Raw genomic sequence first — 24,023 nt, 5'->3', positions numbered from 1 at the left:
ATTTCATTTACAGTATAAGAGTAAAGCAAAAGGAAAGCAGTTAATACAGTCATTGAACAGTAATATTGTGCAAAGGACAACAGCTTGGAGAAACTTGTCAATTCCCTTCTGCAATGGCAGCACCTGCTAATCTATAACAGTAACAGATGGATAACTGTAAAGTTCTATCAGGATAAGCTGTGACTGTTCTTAATTTTAAATTGTTCCCTGGATAAATGGATGATCTTTATTACATTGCATCACATAGGAAGAGGCCAATTGCTACACAGGTACTAAGCAGATGTTACAACCTATTCTGTGCAATATAGTGCACTTAAACTTTATGGTAGCTGGAAACATATTAATAGTGGTCCTATATGCACTGTCATCATTTTTTTACATACTTGAAAAAGCTTTTACTATCCACTTTGATATTGTTTGCTAGCTTACTTTCATATTTCATCTTTTTCCTCCTCATTATTGTAGTTGCTCTTTGTAGGGTTTTGAAAGCTTCCCAATAGTGTCTTCTCACTAATTGTTGCTTTGTTGTATGCCCTCTCTTTTGCTTTTACATTAGCTGTGACTTCCCTTCTCAGCCATGGTTGTACTATTTTGCCATTTGTGTATTTCTTTGTTTTTGGAATATGCCTATCCTGCACCTTCCTAATTTTTTCTAGAATCTTATGCCATTCTACTTTGCTGTCATCCCTGCCAGCATCTCCTTCCAGTTTATTTTGGCTAACTCCTCTCTCATACCACTGTAACTTCCTTTACTCCTCGGAAATGCTGCTATGTCAGACTTTACTTTCTGCCAATCAAATTTCTAGTTGAACTCAATCATATTGTGATCACTGTCTCCTAAGGGTTCTTCTACCTTAAGCTCACTAACCATCTCCTGTTCATTACATGACACCCAATCCAGTATAGCTGATCCCCTAGTAGGCTCAATGACAAACTGCTCTTAAAAAGCCATCTTGTAGGCATTCAACCAATATCTACCAAGACATCTGGCTGCTCTCCCTACCCCTCCAAAATGCTTTCACACAATCCGAGACGTCCCCAGCACCTGGGAGACATCGTACCATTTGGGTGTCCCATTCATGTCCACAGAATCTCTTGTCTATTCCCCTGACTATTACTGTTACTACTTTAAGAATTCTTCTGTTTGCTGTTTAGAAAATGCTTGTTAAACATTCTTTAGTAGATGAGGGTTGTTAAACAGTATCTCATCTTCATTTGATGTTCTTAAGTTTTAAAAACTTTCTTATGTACAGTATAATTCTAGATTTTAATGGATCATGATTAAAATGTAAATACCCAGATGAAGTTAGGTCCAAAAGTTGATGACAAAGGGATTGATGCTGTTTTACCGATGCAGTCACATGCCCCCACTCACCACCACAACAACAAGGTCTAAAGTAATTAACATTTCAATAGTCTTTCAGATTACAAAAGATAGCTCATGATTTGTTGGGAAGCCCTTGGTCCTGATCGTGTAGCTATATTGACTGGGATTTGTCAGCCTGTCCCTCCTCATGCTTCCCACCCCCCCCCCCCCCCCGCCCCACTCATCCTCAAAGCTTTCCTCTTTCCATTTTCTCATCTTTAAAAGGATTAAGTGAGCATGCCAACAGACACTGACATTTGGGGTTTAAATGATACGCTGTTATGGGGCTTTTATCCTGACATAGAAGCTCGGTGTATACGAGAAGCACTAAATTCAAGTCAAGTAAGATAATCCACTAATGTTCAATATTTTTTTTATTCTTGCTCAAATTTAAGTTGTTCTGGCTGTTTAAAATACTTCAGTTTGGCCTCATTTCATTGAAGGTCATTTTGCACAGGGTGTTACTGAGGGATTGAAGTAATGCATACATACGCATTGGTAGCTCAATGCGCTACATTGTGGTGTTATGCATTGTCCCCTCTCTTTCTGAAATTCAATCCATTGAAGTTCTTGAAATAAACTTCTGAGGCAGGGTTCAACATGTTACAGCTATAGAACGTATTTCACACCAACTAGTGGGGTTACATTTCTGTTCAACGGTGTTCAGCTTGTGTGATGAGGGACAGTTGTAATGGCCTTTTGGTTACTGGGCAGTATTTCTTCACCTAAAAGGACATTAGGAACTATATGCTTATTGTGAATTTACAGGCCTCTGTTTTCTTTAGTAGATTTAGTGCACAGTATCTAGTTTCCCTTGTATTTCTCATTTGAAATAAGTCATTGTGGAATTAAGGAATTGCGCCTAGGAACCGACAGTGCAATCATTCCACTGATACCAATAAACAAATGGCTAGGTCTCACATTAGCTGTTCTTTAGTCTTGTCAATGAGACTGCCAGCAGAGATACATCTGTCCAAAGAATGTAAGGCATTGTCTAAGAATTGCACACTGATGTGACCAATTATGTCAGTGTTAGACAGACAGTGGGCTGTTTCCACATATGGCACGATACCACTTTAAACTGGTATAATAAGTTTTCCATGTTTAAAGTTGAGTATCATTTGAAATTACTTAAATTTGTATTTTCTCTTACTCTCATAATTTACCAATCCCACCCTCCTTCCATTGTTTCTATCGAAGATTCCTTCATCTAACTTCAGCTCATTATCTAACTCTAGCTGTCTCTTTATTACAGATATTCCTATAGGCTTGTCAGGTATATATTCTTACACAGTTGTTAAAGTTGGCTTAAAGAAGATTTCTCATCTATTGTATGTTTTTCTAAATTCTAGACATACAAGAGAAAGCTAATCTGATCCTCTTGCCTCTATTTTAGGAACTTTTCCCTTCTAACCATGTGCCTCTTAATCTCATTTGACAATTCCTCAAACTATTAATATGTTATCTTAAACTAGAGACATGTGATCTTGTATTCTGTCCCTTACATTATTTGGGGGTTTTCTTCTGTTTCATGGATGTCTGCAAATAGCAAGAATTTCAGGTGGTATACTGTCTACATTCTCTGATACTAAATGGAACCATTGAACCATTCTCATTGAGATGGCTGTATTACATGATTACTCTAACACAGCAACCTGGATTCTGTGGTGGTAGAGTGACCTTGAACAGTCCGCAGTGTTGCCTGGTGTGATGTTTTTCTTTCCTCGGCTTTGGTTAATTTCAGGTGCTATCTCTAGGGGAGGTTTGGCATTTAGCAACAGTAATATCTTCAGACATGCTGAGTAGTAAATCATATTGAAGAATCCTCATACACAAAGCCTGGAGAAATCGTCCTGATTTTAACAGAAATTTTGAACAACTTTCAGAGGGTAAAGTTAGATTGAACACAGTTACTGGCTACTTTATTAGGAACACCTGCTCATTAATGCAAATAACTAATCAGCCAATCATGTGGCAGCAACTCAAAGCATAAAAATATGCAGACGTAATTGAGGTTCAGTTGTTGTTCAGACCAAACATCAGAATGAGGAAGAAAGGTAATCTAAGTGACTCTGACTGTGAAATGATTCTTGGTGCCAGGCAGGGTGGTTTGATTATCTCAGAAATTGCTGATGATCTGGGATTTTCATGGACAAATCTCTGTAGTTTACAGAGAATGGTGGGGGGGGGAGGGGAAATAACATCCTGTAAGCAGTAGTTCTGTAGCCAAAAATGCCTTGTTAATGAGAGGTCAGAGGAGAATGGCCAGACTGGTTTAAGCTGATAGGAATGGAACAGTAACTTGGATTACCACACATTATGACAGTGGTGTGCAGATAAACATTCTTGAGTACGCAACATAACCCTGGGAATATAGTCCAGTCTATCACAGGTAGAGGCCTCCCCACCATTGAGCACATCTACAAGGACAACTGTCCAAGGAAAGCAGCATCCGCCATCATGGATCCCCTTCATCTAGACCATGCTTCTCACTGCTGCCATCACGAAGGAGGTACAGAAGCCTCCAGACGCTCACCACCAGGTTCAAGAACAGTTATTACCCCTCAACCATCAGGCTGTTGAACCAGAAAGGATAACTTCACTCACCCCAACACTGAACTTGATTCCACAACCTATGGACTCGCATTCAAGGACTCTACAACTCGTGTTCTCAATATTTATTATTATTATAATTATTACTTTTTTCTTTTTCGTATTTGCACAGTTTATTGTCTTTTGCATATTGGGTGTTTGTCCCTTTGGAATTTTTCATTGATTCTATTGTTTCTTTGTGTATACACACAAGAAAGTGAATCTCAGGGTAGTGTGTGGCAACATATATGTACTTTGAAAATAAATTTACTTTCACTTTGAACACATCAAACCTTGAAGTGGATAGGATACAGCAGCAGAAGACATGCCAGGTTCCTTTCCTGTATTTAAATAATGTGTCCTCTGAGTGTATATTTAATGTTCTCATGTGATCAAGTAAGATAATTGATGATAGCAATTTATGTATTTTACTACATATATGGAAATCTCCAGTTTAGTGATTACTGCTAACCTCTAATTATAATTCTGAATTTTTTTTGAAATTTTACTGCTTTACCCAAAAATCCCAATAAAGTAATTTAATCTTGGCAGCTGAAGTTTTATTCAGTGACAATATAGTGCACTAAGCTATAAACAGATTTTAAAAACTGCCTTAAATAGCTTTTAAAGATTAAAGTTTGACAACTGAACTCTAATCTTTGGCATAGCAAGCAAATGTTGTAAATGTTAGCATAAATTTCCTGATTTTGGTCTTTTTGTGGTAGTGTGGGGAAAATGTAGATACTTGCCCCCTATTTTTAATGTAGTTAGAATTGTAGATTGGTGTCCTTTGTTATTACTTGCACTGGTATCCTCACTAACAGTAAGAATAGATAATTGGAGTATTTTAGGATGTCACAGATTTTAGGAGAAGACTTCAAACTGTCAGAAACTTAATTTAAAAATCAAAATCATAATATTGTTCCTCCAGAGCTGAAGTAAAAGGTAAATCTTAAGAGATGATTTCCAACTGAATAAACCTCTTTGTCAAAGTTTCAATGGTACTGAGTATAGCAGTCTCTGATATCCTATGTAGCTCTGCAATTCACTTATTTTCTTGTTCACTAGGTTAGTTTGTATAGGTGAATTATTTTTATTCATGATATATTTCCCACTGAGTTCCTCAATAGATTCATGAAGATTATAAGACTTTATTTTGGGAAAACTTAATGGCAACTCCATAGTTGTCACTTATGGTATATTTTAAAGATATTGGTTAAAGATGACCAAGAATAAAGTCCAGTGACAGGTTCTAAGGGACAGACCATTTAGAGCTGATTATTCCAGTTCTGTGTATCAAATCAGAACAAGTTCAATATCAAAATCTGTGGTTGGATGCTTGTACAAATTTATTTCAAACTAGTCTCCTCCGTACCATCTTTAGTTGTTTTGCCTGTGAAGCTAACTGCCCATTACACCACTGGCGTTTAGGGCAGCAATGAAGGTCCTCCACTTCCATCTGTCCTTGGCCATTCAGATGTAGAAGGACTGCTGTTTCTGTAACACTTTAGTTTTATCAGTCTGGGTTGTTAGCCCTGAGCTGAAGCCCTGATCCTGGTGGACCTCTACCCTTTGACGTGTTTGGTATGAGTGACACTACCAAGAGCCAAGGCATAATAAGACCCTGACTCCAGATAACGTAGCTCTCAGGGTCATTGAGGCATTTAAGCCTCCAAGCCAGGAGACTTGCCTGTGAAAGCCTGGCCAGTTTTTCTAAAGAATATCAACATATCTTGGAGGGAGAAATTAAATTAATATTTAGGTGAAAGAACATGTAGTTACATGCCAAGTGTTCATATGGCACAAAAAAGGGCTAAAGACTGGCAAATAAAAGTAAATGTTGTTTGTATATAGTTCATATAAATCTTATTTTTTTCCCAATCAAGGAAGACCACAAGAGGGGGAAGAAAGGCCATTCATGATGTCATCAATCGCTGCATATTACGCAGGAAAAAATGTACTCATCACAGGAGCCACAGGGTTCATGGGCAAAGTACTTGTGGAGAAACTGCTGCGATCCTGCCCTAAGGTGAATGCCATCTACATTCTGGTGAGGCCGAAGGCTGGACAGTCAATGCAGGAAAGAGTCATGGATATGATGAAATGCAAGGTATGGTGATGCAAACAAAAAGACTCTCAGAAAAGCAACTCGACGTTAGTATTTTAGAGCTTGTACTGTTTCTTGACTCTGTATGCCATATTACCCTGACTGCCACCACAAATGTACTAATAATATGGTAATAGGCATTGTGGTCATTATCACTGCAGTATTTTGTTCCTTTTAAATATGAAAGCTGTTGCCTTTCTGATTTTTCTATATGGTCAGCACTTTGGAAGCAGAGTGTTAAAGCTGACTTTCAAGGGACCAGGGGTACCCAGAAACTCCCAGAGGCATCGTGCCACCGCCAAGAGTTGATGAGCATGTGAGGAGGGGAAAAAAAAGGATTTGTACAAGGCCTTTTTTTTTTCCTGAACCGTGTATACATTTGACAAATGCAATCTTGAGAGCACAACAGGGCCATCACTCGCTCGTGCTCCTCTCCGTGTGACAGTGGATGAGGAATAATTGATGGTCCTGGGCTGCCAGGGTCAAAGGGTGTGCTTCCATGGTGTATCTCTCCAAGCATCTGAGAAAATGTTGGGACGCAATAGATGTTGCTTAGTGCCTCTAGGATACTTCTGATTTGTAGCATTTGTAATTTTTCCACTCCAGAAAGCATCAGTTTTATTCCATAGAGATGATACCGCAGGCACTAGGATCCGCAGCAAAAAATAAACTGCTGGAAGAACTCAGTCGTTACTCCATTTCTTGCAGAAAAGAACAGTGATATATTACCAAATTTCCCTGATACCTATTTGCATACCAAAATAAATAGTATTTAGCCATAAAATGCCTATAAGAATTGCTGATAGGCTGAAGTGAGGGCATTTCTTTCCTGTTCATGTGTTTTCATCCACTCATTCAGACCTTCTGCCCTTTCCTAAGCAACCTGGGGGGGGCGGGGGGAAATTGTCATGAAGGTTGAAAAGAGGAGGAAAGCATTATCGGGTGAAGCCAGTGAGTTTTAAAACCTGATGGGTATGGGAAGACTTTGGCTATGAGTTTTCTCTGACGTTATACTGCTCTCCTCTGTATCTTTGTTTGATCTATGCTGAAAGTGCTGCCCTCGTATGTAAATAACGTTTTTGCCATCCCCTGCTGCAACCATCTGACTGCATTACAAATTTGAGTGGCAGGAAGCAATTCAGGGCCGAGGAGTTCTGCAACTATGAGAAAAATAAATTAGAGAAAGATTTAGTTTGATTTTAGCCCAATGGCATTGTAGGATGTGTAGGATGGGGAATTTGCAATTTAATAGGAAAATAAAGGCACAAAGTTCAGAAGTTGTAAAACAAAGACTAGAGTAGAAAATAATTTGTTTGTCAGCAAGATTTTTCTTTTATCTTGATCAGGAATGTGAGTAATTTTTATGAGCCTGCCCAAGTACAGGGAGGGTATTGAAGGCTCATTTGGAATAAAAATACCAAGGGTAGTTGGTATCTGGAGTGAGCTGCCAGAGGAGGAGGTGGTGGCGGGAACAGTGAGAATATTTTGAGGCATCTTGGCAGCTACTTGAATGAGCAGGGCATAGAGGCATATGAAATTAATGCAGGCATATGGAATTAGGTTGGACAGGTATACTCATTGGGCCAAAGAGCCTGTTGCCTTGTTTTACAACTTAGACTCTTATTGTCTGAGATGTATAAAGTTTTCAAGTATTTAAAAAAATATTTTCAAGTACTATCCTAGAATTCAATCAGCCATAATATGACATATATTCTGCTCACTTCTGGACACTTGTACATATTCAGAACATTTCACAATCTGGTCATTGTAATCCTTTCCATGGTTGTCACTCTGATCTGAAAATTATTAATTTCTCTTGAAGATCTAAGTGGGATGAATCCTGATTAAACATAAAGCTAAACACTGCAGGACAATATTTCAATTCTTAAACAGAATTTTAGAACACGGTGATCAGGGCAAAATATTTACTCTTGGTCTCACTGATGCTTCTGTTGAAAGTGAGTCCCAAGTTACATTGGTTTTCCAGTCTGCATAATTAGTTTTATTTCCTTTCTCTCCCTCTCTGCTCCCCAAGTTTCAACTCAAGAATTTGCATATTGTTGCCTATAATATCTGCAAGGACGCAGCAGATTCAAACAGTTTTGAACCATTTGTTTCTCCATTTTATAATGTTATGTATATGGTCATTTTTCTAGTGTAGAGTATTCCTGGGTTTAGTTGCTCAGGTCATGAAATCTGTGGAATTCTCTGCCACAGGAAACAGTTGAGGCCAGTTCATTGGCTATATTTAAGAGGGAGTTAGATATGGCCCTTGTGGCTACAGGGATCAGGGGGTATGGAGGGAAGGCTGGGGCAGGGTTCTGAGTTGGATGATCAGCCATGATCATAATAAATGGCGGTGCAGGCTCGAAGGGCCGAATGGCCTACTCCTGCACCTATTTTCTTATGTTTCTATGAAATATTATTGAACCCTTGCAGTTCCAGATCATAGTTGGTATGTTAATACACAAGCAGCTCAACTTAGCCAGTTTCTGGTGCAAAATAGTAACTGTAATTGCCTACGATATTTTGAGGTTTTCGTAGCATTGTTATCTTTGCTACAGTGTGGTTTAAAGAGTGACTTCCTGATCAGATGTTGGAAATGCTAAGGAAATGGTCAGGTTCAGTAAAGACAGTTAACGTTTCAGATCAGGGACACGTCTCCCTTGTCGCCTGTGGATTTCCAAGTTGAGTATGTTTAATCTCAGAGACCCTGCCTTCTCTGAATCACCTGATTTTAAGTGAGCGAACCTTACTTGGAATTGGTAGTAGTGGGGTGGGGGGGGGGCGCAGAAGAATATATAAAGCAATCAGTAGTTGTATTTGATAAACTATTCAGTTACATGAAATTATTTAATGGTTTTGCACCCAATATAACTTTATGAATACTAGAATTCTTTTTGCATTATTAACCACTTTCTTATCAGGTTCTACTACTACTTGGTCCTCAATGGCATTTTTTTTGTGCTTTCTGCTGAAGGTAGCTTAGTTAATTAAACTAATTTGCATTTATGGTCTTTACAAATATAGTAGATAATGTCTTTACATTTGTCAGTTATTTTTTAAGTCTTAATAAAGACTGTTTAAGTGATAAAAATGGAAATAGTGTTATAGATGTCAGTTCAGAGTTCTATTAGTATGTTTCCTTCATGAATATAAATGAGTTCTTTCTTTCTAGGGAGGGGCCTGTAATTGAAATGAGTGTAGACACTCAAGTTAAAAAATCTGTAGGATATGTTGACTTGGGGCTAATTGTGATGAATAAAACATGATTATGTCAAAATTCTACATGCTTGTTTTCTCTTACTTTGATAATATTGCCCTGAAAATTGATGATTTCATTACAAAGCATTCAATGGATTCATAGAGGCAAACCAGTCATTATGGTGTACCTTGATTTCAGAGGCTCTGAAACAGTTCTTCTGAAGGGGAGAAAGTTGCTTCAGAAGGGGAAGTGCCAGAATCAAATTAAGTGCAATTAAAACAAAATTATCCTGTTCAGGGCAGTTAGTCAATCATCCCAACCTCTGAACATTGCAGGAGTTCATCAGGGTAGTATCCTAGGCTTAACCATCAGCGCCATCAATAACTTTCCTTCCATCACAAGGTCAGAAGAGGTAATGTTTCCAAATGATTACACAATGTTCAATTTCATTTGCAGACAAGGCAGTTTATTCCAGCCTACAGCAAAATCTGAACAGTGGCTGTGTATAGGCTGTTTATGTAGTAAACAGCTTTCATAAAATATTACAGAAGTGCCAGTAGACAATATTCATCTCCACAAGTATCTAACCACCACCATTGATATTCATTGGCATATCATTACCAAATTCTCCACTGACAATGTCCTGGGGGATAGCATTGACCTGAAACTGGAAAGAACCAACCACAAAGCAATGACAATAAGATTAGTTAAGAATTGAGTATCCTGTGCAAAGTGATTCCTACACCGCAGATACTACAAAGTACATATCAGGGATATCTGGATGTGTGTAATTCCAACAATGCTGAATACCACCAAAATACTGGCATAATCTAGGACAAAGGAGTCTGCTTTAGAAGTCTCCCACACTTAGTTCAAAAACTTTATTCCTTTGCCCACCAGCACCACCATGGCTGCACAAAACTCACTGTAGTTACTAAATAGATCAATGGTTCTCAATGTGGGCCATATGCCCCCTCCCCAGATTTCATACTGGCCATAAATTTTAAAAAAACAGGTGTTTCTTAATGGGCTATGACACGTTTACAGTTTTTAATGAAATTTTACTAAAATGTATAAATAAAAGAATATGTGTAATTTAATTACCCTAAATGAAATGAATGGGGAAATATGCTGGATGGTACAAATGAAGTAGCAAAGTGTGAATGTGATTGTTTGTGTGTGTGTGCGCGCGCGCTATCATTATCTCTGCCTCTTGCGTCACCATGCACAAATCATTCTCCACACCTTGCAGGGCAGCCCGCTGAGCCCTGTTCCACATCCACCCCCAAATCACAAACTGCTGATTGGGTGGGGCTGTCTACACCAAAGTCCATCAGTGAGTGTGCAGCAGGAGGCTGGTTCTGTTTGCTTCCAAAATATAATACTCACAAAATGTGATTTGTAGGCTGCCATAACTGCAGTGAAATCCTTTGCCAGAAACTGCTAAACTGCAAAGAGGCAAGAAAGCGTGAAGTCAACCACTGCATCACCATCTACCACTACAAACTCCATTAAATCCCTGATACTTCTCATATACAGGTATGCGTCGCTTAATGTCCATGATACGTTCTGTGAAATCGGATGTTATGTGACTTGGACGTTGTGCGAACACCATATTATATACTTAGCAAACCTATATGGAGTACTGTGGTGTACCTGTATTGACTAAATAGCCAGGAACTTACACTAACACTGTATACTGTACACTATAATACATACACTACAATTTTTTTAATTTCATTTTAAACTTTTTAATTTTTTTCACTTTTTAAACTTTTAAATCATTCCTCAGAAACTGATTGGAAAGTTGAGCCTACTGGGCCTGAACACCTCCCTCTGCAACTGGTTCCTGGACTTCCTGACTGGGAGACTTCAGTCAGTCCAGATTGGAAGCAGCATCTCCAACACCATCACACTGAGCATGGGGGCCCCCCCAGGACTGTGTGCTCAGTAACACTGCTGTTCACTCTGCTGACCCACAACTGTGCTGCAACACACAGCTCGAACCACATCATCAAGTTCGCCGATGACAGAACCGTGGTGGGTCTCATCAGCAAGAACGATGAGTCAGCATACAGAGAGGAGGTGCAGCGGCTAACAGACTGGTGCAGAGCCAACAACCTGTATCTGAATGTGAACAAAACAAAAGAAATGGTTATTGACTTCAGGAGGACACGGAGCGACCACTCTCCGCTGAACATCAACGACTACTCCGTAGAGATTGTTAAGAGCACCAAATTTCTTGGTGTCTATCTGGCAGAGAATCTTACCTGGTCCCTCAGCACCAGCTCCAAAGCAAAGAAAGCCCAGCATTGTCTCTACTTTCTGCGAAGGCTGAGAAAAGTCCATCTCCCACCCCCCATCCTCACCACATTCTACAGAGGTTGTATTGAGAGCATCCTGAGCAGCTGCATCACGGTCTGGTTCGGAAATTGCACCATCTTGTATCGTAAGATCCTGCAGCTGATAGTGAAGCCAGCTGAGAAGATCATCGGGGTTTCTCTTCCCGCCATCACAGACAATTACACCACACGCTGCATCTGCAAAGCAAACAGCATTATGAAGGACCTCACGCACCCCTCATGTAAACTCTTCTCCCTCCTACCATCTGGAAAAAGGCACCGATGCATTTGGGCTGTTAACGACCAGACTATATAACAGTTTCTTCCCCCAAGCCATCAGACTCCTCAGTACCCAGAGCCTGGACTGACACCAACCTACTTTCCTCTACTGTGCCTACTGTCTTGTTTATTATTTATCGTAGTGCCTGCACTGTTTTGTGCACTTTATGCAGTCCTGGATAGGTCTGTAGTCTAGTGTAGTTTTTGTGTTTTTTCTTACATAGTTTAGTGTAGTTTTTGTATTGTTTCATGTAGCACCATGATCCTGGAAAACATTGTCTCATTTTTACTATGTTCTGTCCCAGCAGTTATGGTTGAAATGACAATAAAAAGTGACGACTTGACTTGATGTAAACACTTTCTTAGTCTATATCACACACAATTTATCGATATCATAGTCTGGTCCTGCTTTTCTTTAAGCATTTCAAATAAGATCTGTGCTTTAACAGTGATCATCAACGTGCTGAGAAGGATTTTCTTTTGTGTTTGGTCCTCAATCCATGTCAGTAGCAATTGCCCATATCTGACATAGGTCCCTCTCGCATTTTTGTGAGCCTTGTAGTTTTCAGTGAAGCTGATCCTTTAACAGCTTCGAGAATTTCTTCTTTGTTTTTCAGGATCGCCGTGATTGTCAAGTGTGACATGCCTAAATCCCGAGCATAGAATTCACTGGTTTTCCACCTTCATGTTATTTAATAACCTTTTGTTTCACTTCCAAATCAATACTTTTCCTTTGCCTCTTGCTGCTGCTATCACTAGGAGTGGTTTTGCTGTGTTTGGAAGCACTTTATGGTAATATTTTCGAAAGAAAATTAAGCAGAGATAACGCTACTGCACTCAAGAGACACGCAATACATGAGATTGGTTACGTCCACTACGTCAAGTTCTCCGATCGAGACTATGGACGTATATGCGATCGGACGTTGTCCGAATGGAAGTTAAGCGGCACACACCTGTATTGAAAAGAGGTCCAATTTGCTTTTCTTGATAATATTATAGCATTTCTAAATGATAAACAACTTGGAGAACAAATTGTTGCTGCTAAGTCTGACATTTTACCTGTCAGATGTATTTGAGGAACTGAATTTATTAAGCAGTAGCAAGGAAAAAAAAGAACTGCAATCTCATATCATGCAGGGAGGCTTTTGCCACTTGGAAAACTCAAAACTTTTCTGCAGCAGTACTGAATGTTGCGAGTTTATTCAGCTTTACTGGCCACTCTTAAAATAGAATTGCAAGATGATCTGGTTGTATATCTTGATCATTTGAAACAACTGCAGCCTGGTATGGAATTTTCGTTCAGAGACCTGCTGCAGATACATACTGCATATTGGGTGGTGGATCCATTTGGGGTGAATGTGAGTAGCGTTGTCACCACATTGCAAGAATGTCTTATTGAGCTGCAGAGAGATGTAACAGATCAAGCAAACTTTCTTAATAACTAGTGATATTCAAAATAAGTTTCTACAGCTCTAGGAGAAAGCAAAGTGTTTTTAATTGGAATTTGCACCCCTTATCTAGTTGAATGTGGTTTTAATCAAGCTCTTCACTGGCTATCAAAAACTTGTAACCGTCCTGATGTTACGAAAAGAGGTTATCTTTGATGATCTTTAACTAAATTGCAACCAGATATTCAAAAACTAGTTTGCATCAGTCACAAGGATCTCAGTAAATACCCAGAGTAATCATATTAAGCGCATTTTCATTGCTTGTCAGAAAAATACAATATGTTATAAGCTTTGAAATAGTTTTACTTTTCATATGCACCTGTAACATATTTAACATAATACCTATAATCTGTTAAAACATAAATATTGATGGTATATTAGAATAATTAGTACGATCAATCAAAAAAATCTTAAGCAACTAATGGAGACCATGGAGAGTGGGGGCCACAGAGGTAAATGGAAGTCTCAAGTGGGCTACGAGCAGAAAAGTTTGAGAACCACTGCAACAGATTACTCGGGCAATATCTTCTAAAGCCACAATATTTGCCAACAAAAAGCGCAAGGGGAAGTGCAGCCTTGGAATTCTGCCCTCAAAATTGCCTTCCATGTTGATTTGGAAGTTGTTTCCTTCATTGTTCTTGGGTCTAAATCCTGGAGCCATCTAATATTGTGTAAGTACCTTCATTCGAGGAATAGCAGTAATCCAAGAAGATGGCTCATGGCTACTATTTTGTGGGCAATTAAAAGTGAACAATAAATATTGATCTTGTATTATGCCTGTCTCCCATTAAATAAAACCCAGTATTCTAATCCATTATTCTCTCCACCATTTCTGTGAATATAATGTACCATCCATGAAAGGTGGTCCTTCCATGACGTTAACAATTTTTATCTTTTTTTTTCTATATTGTCTGTTTTTTAAACGTTTTCCAACCATAGCCATTCCTTTCCTGAGAGTTTTGACTTGGGTTATAATTCTGCTACCATTTTAAGAGGATCACAACTTTGTGGTTTGGAGGTCTGTGTGCTTCAATGACCCATCTCCACCTACCTGCCTTTTTCTAAAACCCGTAATTCTCCTACTATGCAAAAATCTATCTAACCTTGTCTTAAATAGTTACCGAGGTAGCCTCCACTGCTTCGTTGGCAGAGAGTTCCACAGATTCACCACTCTCTGGTGAATCCTAATCTCCATCCTAAATCCACTCCCCCAAATCTTAAGGCTATGTCCCCTAGTTCTAGTCTCATCTACCAGTGGGAACAACCTTCCTGCCTCTATCTTATCTATCCTTTTCATAATTTATATGTTTCTATAAGATCTCCTCTCATTCTTCTGAATTCCAGCGAGTACAATCCTAGGCAACTCAATCCCTCCTCATAGTCTAACCCCGTCATCTCTGGAATCAACTTGGTGAAGCTCCTCTGCATCGCCTCCAGGACCAGTAGGTAATGGGCAGTAAGTAAGTTAATCATACCAGGGTGACAGTGCAAAGTCTGCTGTTTGCATTACCATCCCTCAAACTATTCAACTCAACAAAACCAGTGATCTACATTAGCACTTAACCATTGCAAACTGTATTTAACAGTTGAGCTATCAGAGCAATAAGAACACACTTGAAATTTTATATTGTCTTTTGTAACTTAAGAATGTCCAGATTGTTTTACAGCCTGTGTTTGTTGGAACCATAAAGGTGAGGAAGTGTAGCCATAAGTTACTGGATTAGTAAATAAGAGACGTGAGTTCAAATCCCACAATTGTAGATTGTGAATTTCATTTTCGTGTAAAACATGGATCCCCTCATGAGTCACTCCTCTGGGAGAAAGGTTAGAAACTAGAAACTTAAAAAAAAGGCATGAGGCTACTGCATTCCTTTGACATGCCCTTTGTGCTATCAGATCTTGCTGGATCGTTGTCCGAAATGTGGTTAGTTTCTTACCTAATGGAACAGTGCTTTTTCTTTCAAAACATTTAAAGTATCATTTTTCAATAAGCTGATGGAGATATACAGAAACTTGGCAGGCTTGCTGTGATTCTACTTGATTCAGTTCTTAAAACATAGCCTGAGAGTTCAAATCAGGGAATAAAGACGTTAATCTCTATTTTGTTACGTAGAAGAGCGTGTTGAAGCAAGTTGTTCTTTCTGATAACTGTCAATACAGTTAAATTCTAATAGAAACTAGATAAGTCTTTACACAATGGCAGGTATCCAAGGCTCACTTCTGGGCGTCTGCATTTTATTGGCGTCTGCAGGAATTTGGCTGTGGTTTCCCAAGAAATGATCCAGTAATCTGTTGTCACAGTACCTAATATTCAAACACAGTGAACAACAGCTGCTTCTTGAATATTCAAAGTCATGCCAGGTTTGTTATTAATCAAACTAATTAAAGTATCTTTGTCGTGGGATTGTTATTGTAATAAGAATATATCTAAGTACTAAATTCATGCAAATTGAGTCTGATTTGGATGGGAAAAGGTAATTTAATGGACTCGTCCATGATACAGGTGACCCTGCTTTAACATTTGAGGCTGTGGTGAACACCTCAGTGTTTCGTGATTTGTTTTCTAATGTCAAGATTTGCTTTTTGATGTGTTGGGTGTATGTTTTTACTGCTGACGATGCATTCTACATCCTTTGCACAGAGAGTAGTATCTGAGGAACTTCAGAGCTGGTGTCTGCTGTGGTCAAATTGAATGAAATCACATGAAGAAACATGGTTACTGATTCCTCATGTCAGTGCAGTGCTGATAGGTGAACATCAGTTAGGTCTGGATGTTCAGGGAAAGAAAAGTGATACTTGATAAAAAGCAGCTGCAATTTGTTGTACAGAGTTAAATAAGGAATGGAAATGAGGAAAAGATCAGTGGTAAATTAAGATTTATCAGGGCCCTGGGAACACACCAAATTGAAGTCCCTACAAAGCCCACCATGGGCAGGCAGTCAAAGGGCCATTGCATTATACATGATGCTTGAGTGACTTAGGTGAAACTGTCTCATGTAATCATGAAGTTATTTTAAAAACAGTAAGAGGAAAAAATGTAGGACCTTTTGTTTCTGTAAACTGGTAATTTTGAAATAATCTCAGTTGCTATTACAATCAGAGGTAATATCTAAACAGAATACTTCAAGTCATGTGGGGGAAATGTTTCTCTCCTCCCCTGCCCCCAAGTGCTTGATGTTCACATTTCACTCCATGGCAAATATATATGCCTGTGTCCTATTCCAACAAATCTGGAAAGGAGGATATGATGGGTGGTAATCCAATGTATCTTGCAGGCTATTATGCTTCCACCAGCTCCTTAAAATAGATCTTTGAAATAGTAAATGGTGCCAGAGAGAGACTTGTCTGTACCTGTGCAATTGTTATACACCCACAGATCCTTGCCCACCAGTACTGCACCCCACTATATAGTGGTAGGTCTATATCTATCAGTGCAGTATCAGTGTTATACAACAGTGGTCCCCAAGCTCCGGGCCGCGGACCGATACATTGCTGCGAAGAATGCAGTGGTGCAGTGGTAGTCGGAATGCACCCAGCACATCTTTCAGAAAAAAGCCAAAATAAACAAGCTAATTAATTCAGTGTCGCCTGGCACGTAAATGTTGGCATCTACACATTTACGTGCTGGGCGGCACCTAATTAATTAGCTTGTGAGCAATAATTGGAGGACATGATGGAACACCCTGGCAGAGGATTGGGTCTGCCTATTCTGCATTGCTTGCTTTCTTTCATCATCTCCTTCGTTTCCTATTTTTCCCACTCTCTCCTCCATTCTCACACACATTCTTCTCCCCAAATCTCCTCTTTCATTTCTCCTCTCTTCATTTTAACTTGTACTAAGATGGACATTCCTTGGCCAATGCTGGCCATCCCTCTGAGTAAGACTTGCTTTGATGCTTATTGGTCTGTATTGGTCTCAGATCTTGTAACATCCGAGTGTATGTGCCTTGTGGTAGCAAGACGTGCATTGCTCAATATTTCACTATTGCTGCTTAACAATCAGTGTTCATGGAGCAGTCAGAACAAGAACTTGAAGGAACTGCTGAAGAGCATCAAGCTTTAGATCTATTCAATTGCATGGTGTATAAAGATGTGTTGTGGAAGAGGATTGTTATGTTTATGTCTGCATCTCTATTACCTGACACCATTGACGTGAACTGTGTTTCTGTGATGAGGATTTTTTGTCTTTGAAGGATGAATGGGTGTATAGCTTGTTTAGCCTCATCCATTGCCAACAACTGGTCTCAAATTCTAGATTAGTTTCTCCTGCAAGAAAAGGTTATGTCAGTAACGTTGTTTAGAAAACATATAAGTTACAATTGCATACATGAGGTCATCGGGCCTTTTCCATGTGTTGGCACTTACTAGCTCTGAAACCTTTTCCTTATATGATGAATTTTCTCCCTTTTAAAGAGGATTATCTCCTCTTTTGCTGACTTAAGGGATTTGCAAGGCAGCATTTCACAATTTTGGTGCTATTGTTATCCTTGGCAGCCATTGCTTTGTTCCTCACCATCTGTAGCCAGAGTTCACCTCCCTTATGATTGTGCATTTCCATGAGTTGAGGTCAGTTCTTTTCCCCCATTCCTTTTGTTAGCACATTCCCACACAGATGTACAATTGAATGATGGTGTCACAGGGAGCACAGTGCAAAGTATGATGAAGCTCCAAAAACAGTTTTGTATGCTGGCAGGAATCTAGCTTTCAATAGAGATGGTAGACCAAGTTCCTTTGAACCGTGGAAGATGGGAGTGATTGAATTTCCTGGCCAGTACTTCTGAAATCATTCTGCTTTTTGTCATTTTCACAAGCTAAACACAAGAAGTGAACGATTACTCATTGTTGACTGATTTTTGCCAGAGGCTACCTTTTGCTTTCTATAGTGGTATATTTTAATTCCCTTTGCACAGAATCACTTGGTGTAATTAGTTAAAGAATGTGATTGAGCACAGACATAATTAATTGATTCCGCAGGGGTGTGAGTACTGGGGGAGCTGTAGCAGAGAGTGTCATCTCATGAAACAGGCTAATCCACTTGTGCTGTCCAAATTGCAGCCTGCTCAGGATGGCTCAATTGCGCCTCTTAGCAATGTCGACCCAGTTTTCAATTTGTAATTTACATTGGTGCGTACTTCAAAAGGGACCTATTGTTTTTCAATAAAGCCATCTTTTCCTGTTAACTGACTCAATTGTAATTTAATTGATTAGGCATTGAAGATTTTAAGACTGAAATGGTACAATGAACATAGAACATAGAAAAACCTACAGAAGAGAGATTACTAGATTTGATATTTCTTGGGATAATATTCTAAATGATTGAACTTTGATCTTTAAAATAGCTTCCTTCAACATGTTCAGTGATGACGCTTTGCTTTCCCTCATACTGTATTTACTGATTCTATTATCTCTCTACTTTTACTCCTCAAAGTTGCTGGACTAATACCTATTCATCAGTGTGTATTCCTTTAGTCGTGCTTTGAGGCACAGTAGATGATTATAGTGTGCATTGTCACAGCTTTTAACTTTCATTTCTTGCCTCCTTTTGGACAGTAAAACCTTTTCCTCCCCATCTCCAACTCGTGATTATACTCTTAGTCAGTTGATCTTAAGAATTTACATTGTCAGATTCTTGCTGCAGATTGGGTCTCTCAGCATCTAGCATTTGTTTGATTACTCTTTCCTTGTCTTTAATTGTAATTTCATGATATCAGTAACAATAATAGCTTAAGACTAATTAATGCCCGTTGCTCTTCTGGGAATTTGACATTTATTCTAGCACCAGATGACGTCAGTTTGATCTCTTCTGGACCACGATACATAGTTGTATTCAGTTCCTATGAAGCTGCATGTTCTGTCTTTATTTGCTATATATTACTGTTACAGTTTTTCATGTCCATAATTGTATATTTTGCCTATGAAAGCTCATCAGTTAATAGTAGGAATTGTTGACACGGACTGGTTAAGTGGTATAGGCAGAAAGTGTAACTGGGTGTATGATTTTGAATATCAATACAGCACCTTTTTACTTCCAGGTGAAATCAGTTATGATTTCATATAGACAATTAAATTAATTAATATTATAAATATAAGAGGCAGGGGCATAAACTGGTGTTGTTCTCCTGATACAGTTTAGAAAGTCTGGTTTTGTATTGGAATAACTTTGGCAGAGTTAAGTTAAAAAACATTTTTTCTTGTTTCCATGGTATCTGTTGGCTATGACTTCTTTAGTGGAAGTTTAATCTTTTATTACCCAGTGTGATGACAATGAAACCACCCAAGTTTTCCTTAGCACTGAAAAATCTTTATAAAACCTCTGTAGCCTTTTAGATTAGAATGCACATACAGTATGACTTGGAGATTTCATCACCATGTTACAGCACCATGTATGAAAAATTTTTGAAAAGTTGACAACAGAGCTTCAAATTTATTCAAATCTAGACATAGACATACTTTATTGATCCCGAGGGAAATTGAGTTTCGTTACAGCTGCAGCAACTAAGAATAGAGCATAAATATAGAAATACAAAAACCACAAACAATCAAACAACAATATGCAAACTATGCCAGATGGAAATAAGTCCAGGACCAGCCTATTGGCTCAGGGTGTCTGACCCTCCACGGGAGGAGCTGCAAAGTTCGATGGCCACAGGCAGGAACAACCTCCGATGACGCCCAGCGTTGTATCTCGGTGGAATATGGCCGAAGTCCAACAGCAAAAAGTTCAATATCCGGGCTACAATCACGTTCCTCAATTGTAATATGACCAGGATTGCACCATCCGTTGTTAACCAGAACAGCAAGCCCCCAACTCCTTTACGCTTACCGCTCTCAGTGCACTTCCGGTCAGCCCGAGCAGTCTGGAAGCCCTCCATGGAAAAGTTTTGGTCGGGTATGTCCATGTGCAGTCCAAGTGGAGAACTCCTCTTCTCCATAAGTCTGTGTTGTCTCAACCCCGTCCTCCTTCCTCGCCTTTTTGATCCCCCTCTGCATCCTCTGTGTGTTTTCCTCCAGATTTCAGCCGGGGTGTCCACCACTGTGTTCGTTAAACCGGCCGGCATAAGCACAATCAGCTGGTCCCTGGAATAAACAATGCGACCATACTGCTGGCCCGCTAATGAGACGTGTCCGAATGTAACTATTTCCAGTGCTAAAAACCCAAATAAAACTCTCTCCACCAGCATGCTAGAGAGGGTGCAGCTTCAACGTGTTACCGTGGAAAAAAAATACAACAAATAACGTAGGTTAAAAAAGTAAGAAAACTAGTCGGAGCGGCTGTAACAGGCTGCATGCACGACCGGCACATTATGCGCACATCTATTGGGGGTTGTTTAATGAAGCTTTTTTTTTGCATTGCTGATACCAACACAACTGATAGAATGATATCTAATGATGTACGCAATTTAAATTCAAATCAAGTTACATTTTGGAAAGCTCATGAAAGGATGATTATGTAGTCCTTTATTCTAGTTAAACATTTGTATCCATTATCTTTGTATATGATAACCCATTTGACAGTTTTAATATATTAAAGTTCCAACACAAATCCTCCCCTGATGATTCTGAGAAAGAATGGCTGTTGTTTTGACCTTATTACTCTAGGGTATATGAGAAGACTTTGGAAGAATCATAGTACACTTATGACACAGGAAGTCTATTTAGCTCACTGTTCTAGCCTAATCCTACCTTCCAGAGCTGGGTGCATAGCCCAACAGGTCAAAACTTTGCCATTATATGAATGTTATGAAGGTTTCTGCCTCTACCACCGTCTCAGGCAGTGAATCCCAGTTGTCTATGCATCTCAAAGGTTAAACAAAGTCCTTATCACCCCTTTAATCCACATATCACTTTAAATCTATCCCTCCTGTTTTTTGACTTTTCCCTGTGGTAACTGAGTCCTCATAATTTTCCTTAGGCTCCTCAGTTTGTGCAGCTGAAGTAAGGAGAGCAAGTCAGATCTGGCAGGATTTGCAGGCCATTACTTCCTACAAAGCAAAACCCAATGTCATGAATGGCTGTGATGCTTCACTTCCAGATGAGTTTAACACCTTTTATGCGGCTTTGAAAAGGAGAATAAAACCTGTGAAAATCCCTGCAACATTTGATGACTCTGTGATCTCTATCTTGGAGCCGATGACACAACATCTTTCGAGAGGGTGAACCCTTACAAGAGTAGTGATGGTATACCTGGTAGGGCTCCTGAAAACCTGTGCAAACCAACTGGCGGGAGTGTTCAAGGACATCTTCAATAAGTTTTCTATCTGCTTCAAAAGTGCAACAATCATACCAGTGCCCGAGAAGAGCAGGCTAAGCTGCCCCAATGACTATTGCCAGGTGGCATTCACATCTACTGTCATGAAGTGCTTTGAGGTTGGTCCTGGCTAGAATCAGCTCCTGCCTAAGCTTGAATTTACTCTATGCCACAATGGGTCTACAGCATATGCAATCTCACTGGCTCTCCATTCAGCCTTGGATCACCTGGACACACCATAGCTTTATTTATAAATGCCTTTATTGACATATCATGCACTCTGTTGTGATCTTTGCACAAAGACTCCAAGGTTTTTCCTTCTGATGGTCAATGTCATATCAATTATACTCTATTCCTTTGCCTCCTTGTACTGTGCCATATACATTACATTCCGTTGCTCTGAACTAAATTTCGTATGTTCTATTTGGATTCTGTTAGCTAGTTTGCCTTGGGTCCCATGTGCTTTAACTTTTTGAACCGGTCTACCATTCAGGATCTTAAAGGCCACGTGCAGACAATGCCTACTGCCCTGTCTTTATCAATATTCTTAGGTACCCCCACACAAAAAAAAACAGCTCAATTCATGAGATAATATTCCTTTGCTCCTTTACTTGTGCCAGTAAATCTGATAGTTTAGCATGTATGTAATTCTCCTGGAATGTGAAATTACTTGAGGAAATATTATACTCTGAGTACAAATATGTTGTCCTTGGATGAACTAAGATACTGTCTGTGACCAGGGTGTAGATCTGTTCAGCATATATTTACTGAAACTAGTTGTTCACTTGATCATTATCTGAATGGTCATGACTTTTTGAGGTAGTTTATTTAACATTTTTGGTACTAATGGATTCTCATATGAAACTAGCTTTCTACATTAAGCGGTGCAAGCCACAGGTGGCCCAGTATTTTGGAGAATGCAGGGAAGCACAGGTATAACCCACCAAAGACAAGAATCTAGAGATCCCAGCAATCGAAAGGCTCTCCTTTTATTTTCTCTTATTTGGGGAAATGAATGTCATTAACGTAGTTTGCCGTTATTTTCCCATGCTAAACTGTATTGGAGCATGTATTCATGAGAAGTTGCCAGCAGTTTCATGCTGAAGCTAACCTATAGTGTCGTTTAGGAGACGGTCACAAGATTTTGACTTGGGAAAAGTTGAAAGCACACTGATACAAGTGGATGTTGGCATCTATTGCACTTCTTTCTCCAAGGAATACAATTTGCTTGTTTGTGGGAAATTTTGGAGCCTCCATGAGTTTGTGTCCTGGCTGGTGCTGGGGTGTTTGGTGGTGTTGCAGATGTAATCATCACCAGGCACCTGGCTCGTTCATGCAGTAGTTGAAAAGCAATGAGTTGATGGGAAAAGTATCATTTACTAAAGATATGAGCTTCTGAACTAGTCTTGCAGCCACAGTGTTAACATAGCTGGCCCAATTGAGTGTCTGGTGAGTGGTGTTGGGAGATCCTGCTCAAAATGCCATTGAATGCCAAGGGATGTGGTTAGGCATTCACAGTTGAAAATGGGTATTGTCAATCGTGTGAATGTTGTTAGCCCATGCTTGGCTGTTGCCAAGGTCTTATTGCATGCAACCATGAACTGCTTAATTTATAGAGAAACTGTAAATAAAATTGAACATTGTGCAGTAGTCTGAAAATATTCCCTTTTTTTTTACCTTGATGCTACAAGGAAATTCATTGATGAAGCATCTAAATATGGTTGGGGTAGAGGGCACTACCCTGAAGAACTTCTGAAGTGATGCCTTCAGGCTGGTGCTAGCAACCACCTGAGTTTTGGCTCGTGTCTGGAGTGTTTTCCCCTTTATGCCCATTTTCATCGTTTTACCAGGTTCTTTGCGACCTTCAGTTAAACTGCAGCTCTTTGACTTGTGTTTAGACTCAAGATTGTGATGAACTGTGGAACTAAACGGTCATGGCAATCAAAACTGTACATTTGTAATGCTGACATTACAAGCATCAGAAAACATTCCCTTAATCACAAGGTCAAAAATGCAAAGATTGTTGATGAAGTGATATAGTGTTACATGATCAGTTTTTAATGTGGTCAGAGTACTGTGTGATCAAAACTCTAGCAGCATCTTGAAATTGATAACAATAAACAGCCCAGCATCCCTTACACCACCACCCAGTTGCCCTGTTCAAGCCCCAGGACTTGAGCATGTTGAAGACTGGAGTCCTAGGCAATATGTGCATCAGATGCATTTCAATCATCCTGTTCCCATGGCTCCCATCATCCGCCTTCCAGTTTAACTGGGATCTGCAGTCCCCTAACAGTAAAACAGCCTTATACAGGCTGCCAAAATAGCAGATCTCTAGACTAGGCTATCCCTCCATTAATGGAAGAGGACACTGGGTTGGTAATTGGCCAGAGAACTAATAAACAGAAGCTGATGAAATTTGCTGGCATGACTATC

General features: G+C 39.5%; 1 protein-coding gene across 2 annotated transcripts in view; it reads left to right on the top strand.

The window, feature by feature from the left end:
• LOC140202592 (fatty acyl-CoA reductase 1) overlaps positions 1-24,023 on the top strand; it is a 176,144-nt gene that overhangs the window by 63,813 nt on the left and 88,308 nt on the right. For both annotated transcript variants that reach the window (XM_072267632.1, XM_072267631.1), the window contains one exon: positions 5,845-6,068. In XM_072267632.1, the coding sequence (XP_072123733.1) occupies positions 5,877-6,068 (192 nt within the window). In that variant the 5' untranslated portion in view covers positions 5,845-5,876. The remainder of the gene's footprint in view (positions 1-5,844; positions 6,069-24,023) is intronic.

Source organism: Mobula birostris, chromosome 9 (genome assembly GCF_030028105.1).
Source record: "Mobula birostris isolate sMobBir1 chromosome 9, sMobBir1.hap1, whole genome shotgun sequence".
Classification (NCBI taxonomy): domain Eukaryota; kingdom Metazoa; phylum Chordata; class Chondrichthyes; order Myliobatiformes; family Myliobatidae; genus Mobula; species Mobula birostris.
This window is presented reverse-complemented; position numbering and strand designations above follow the sequence as displayed.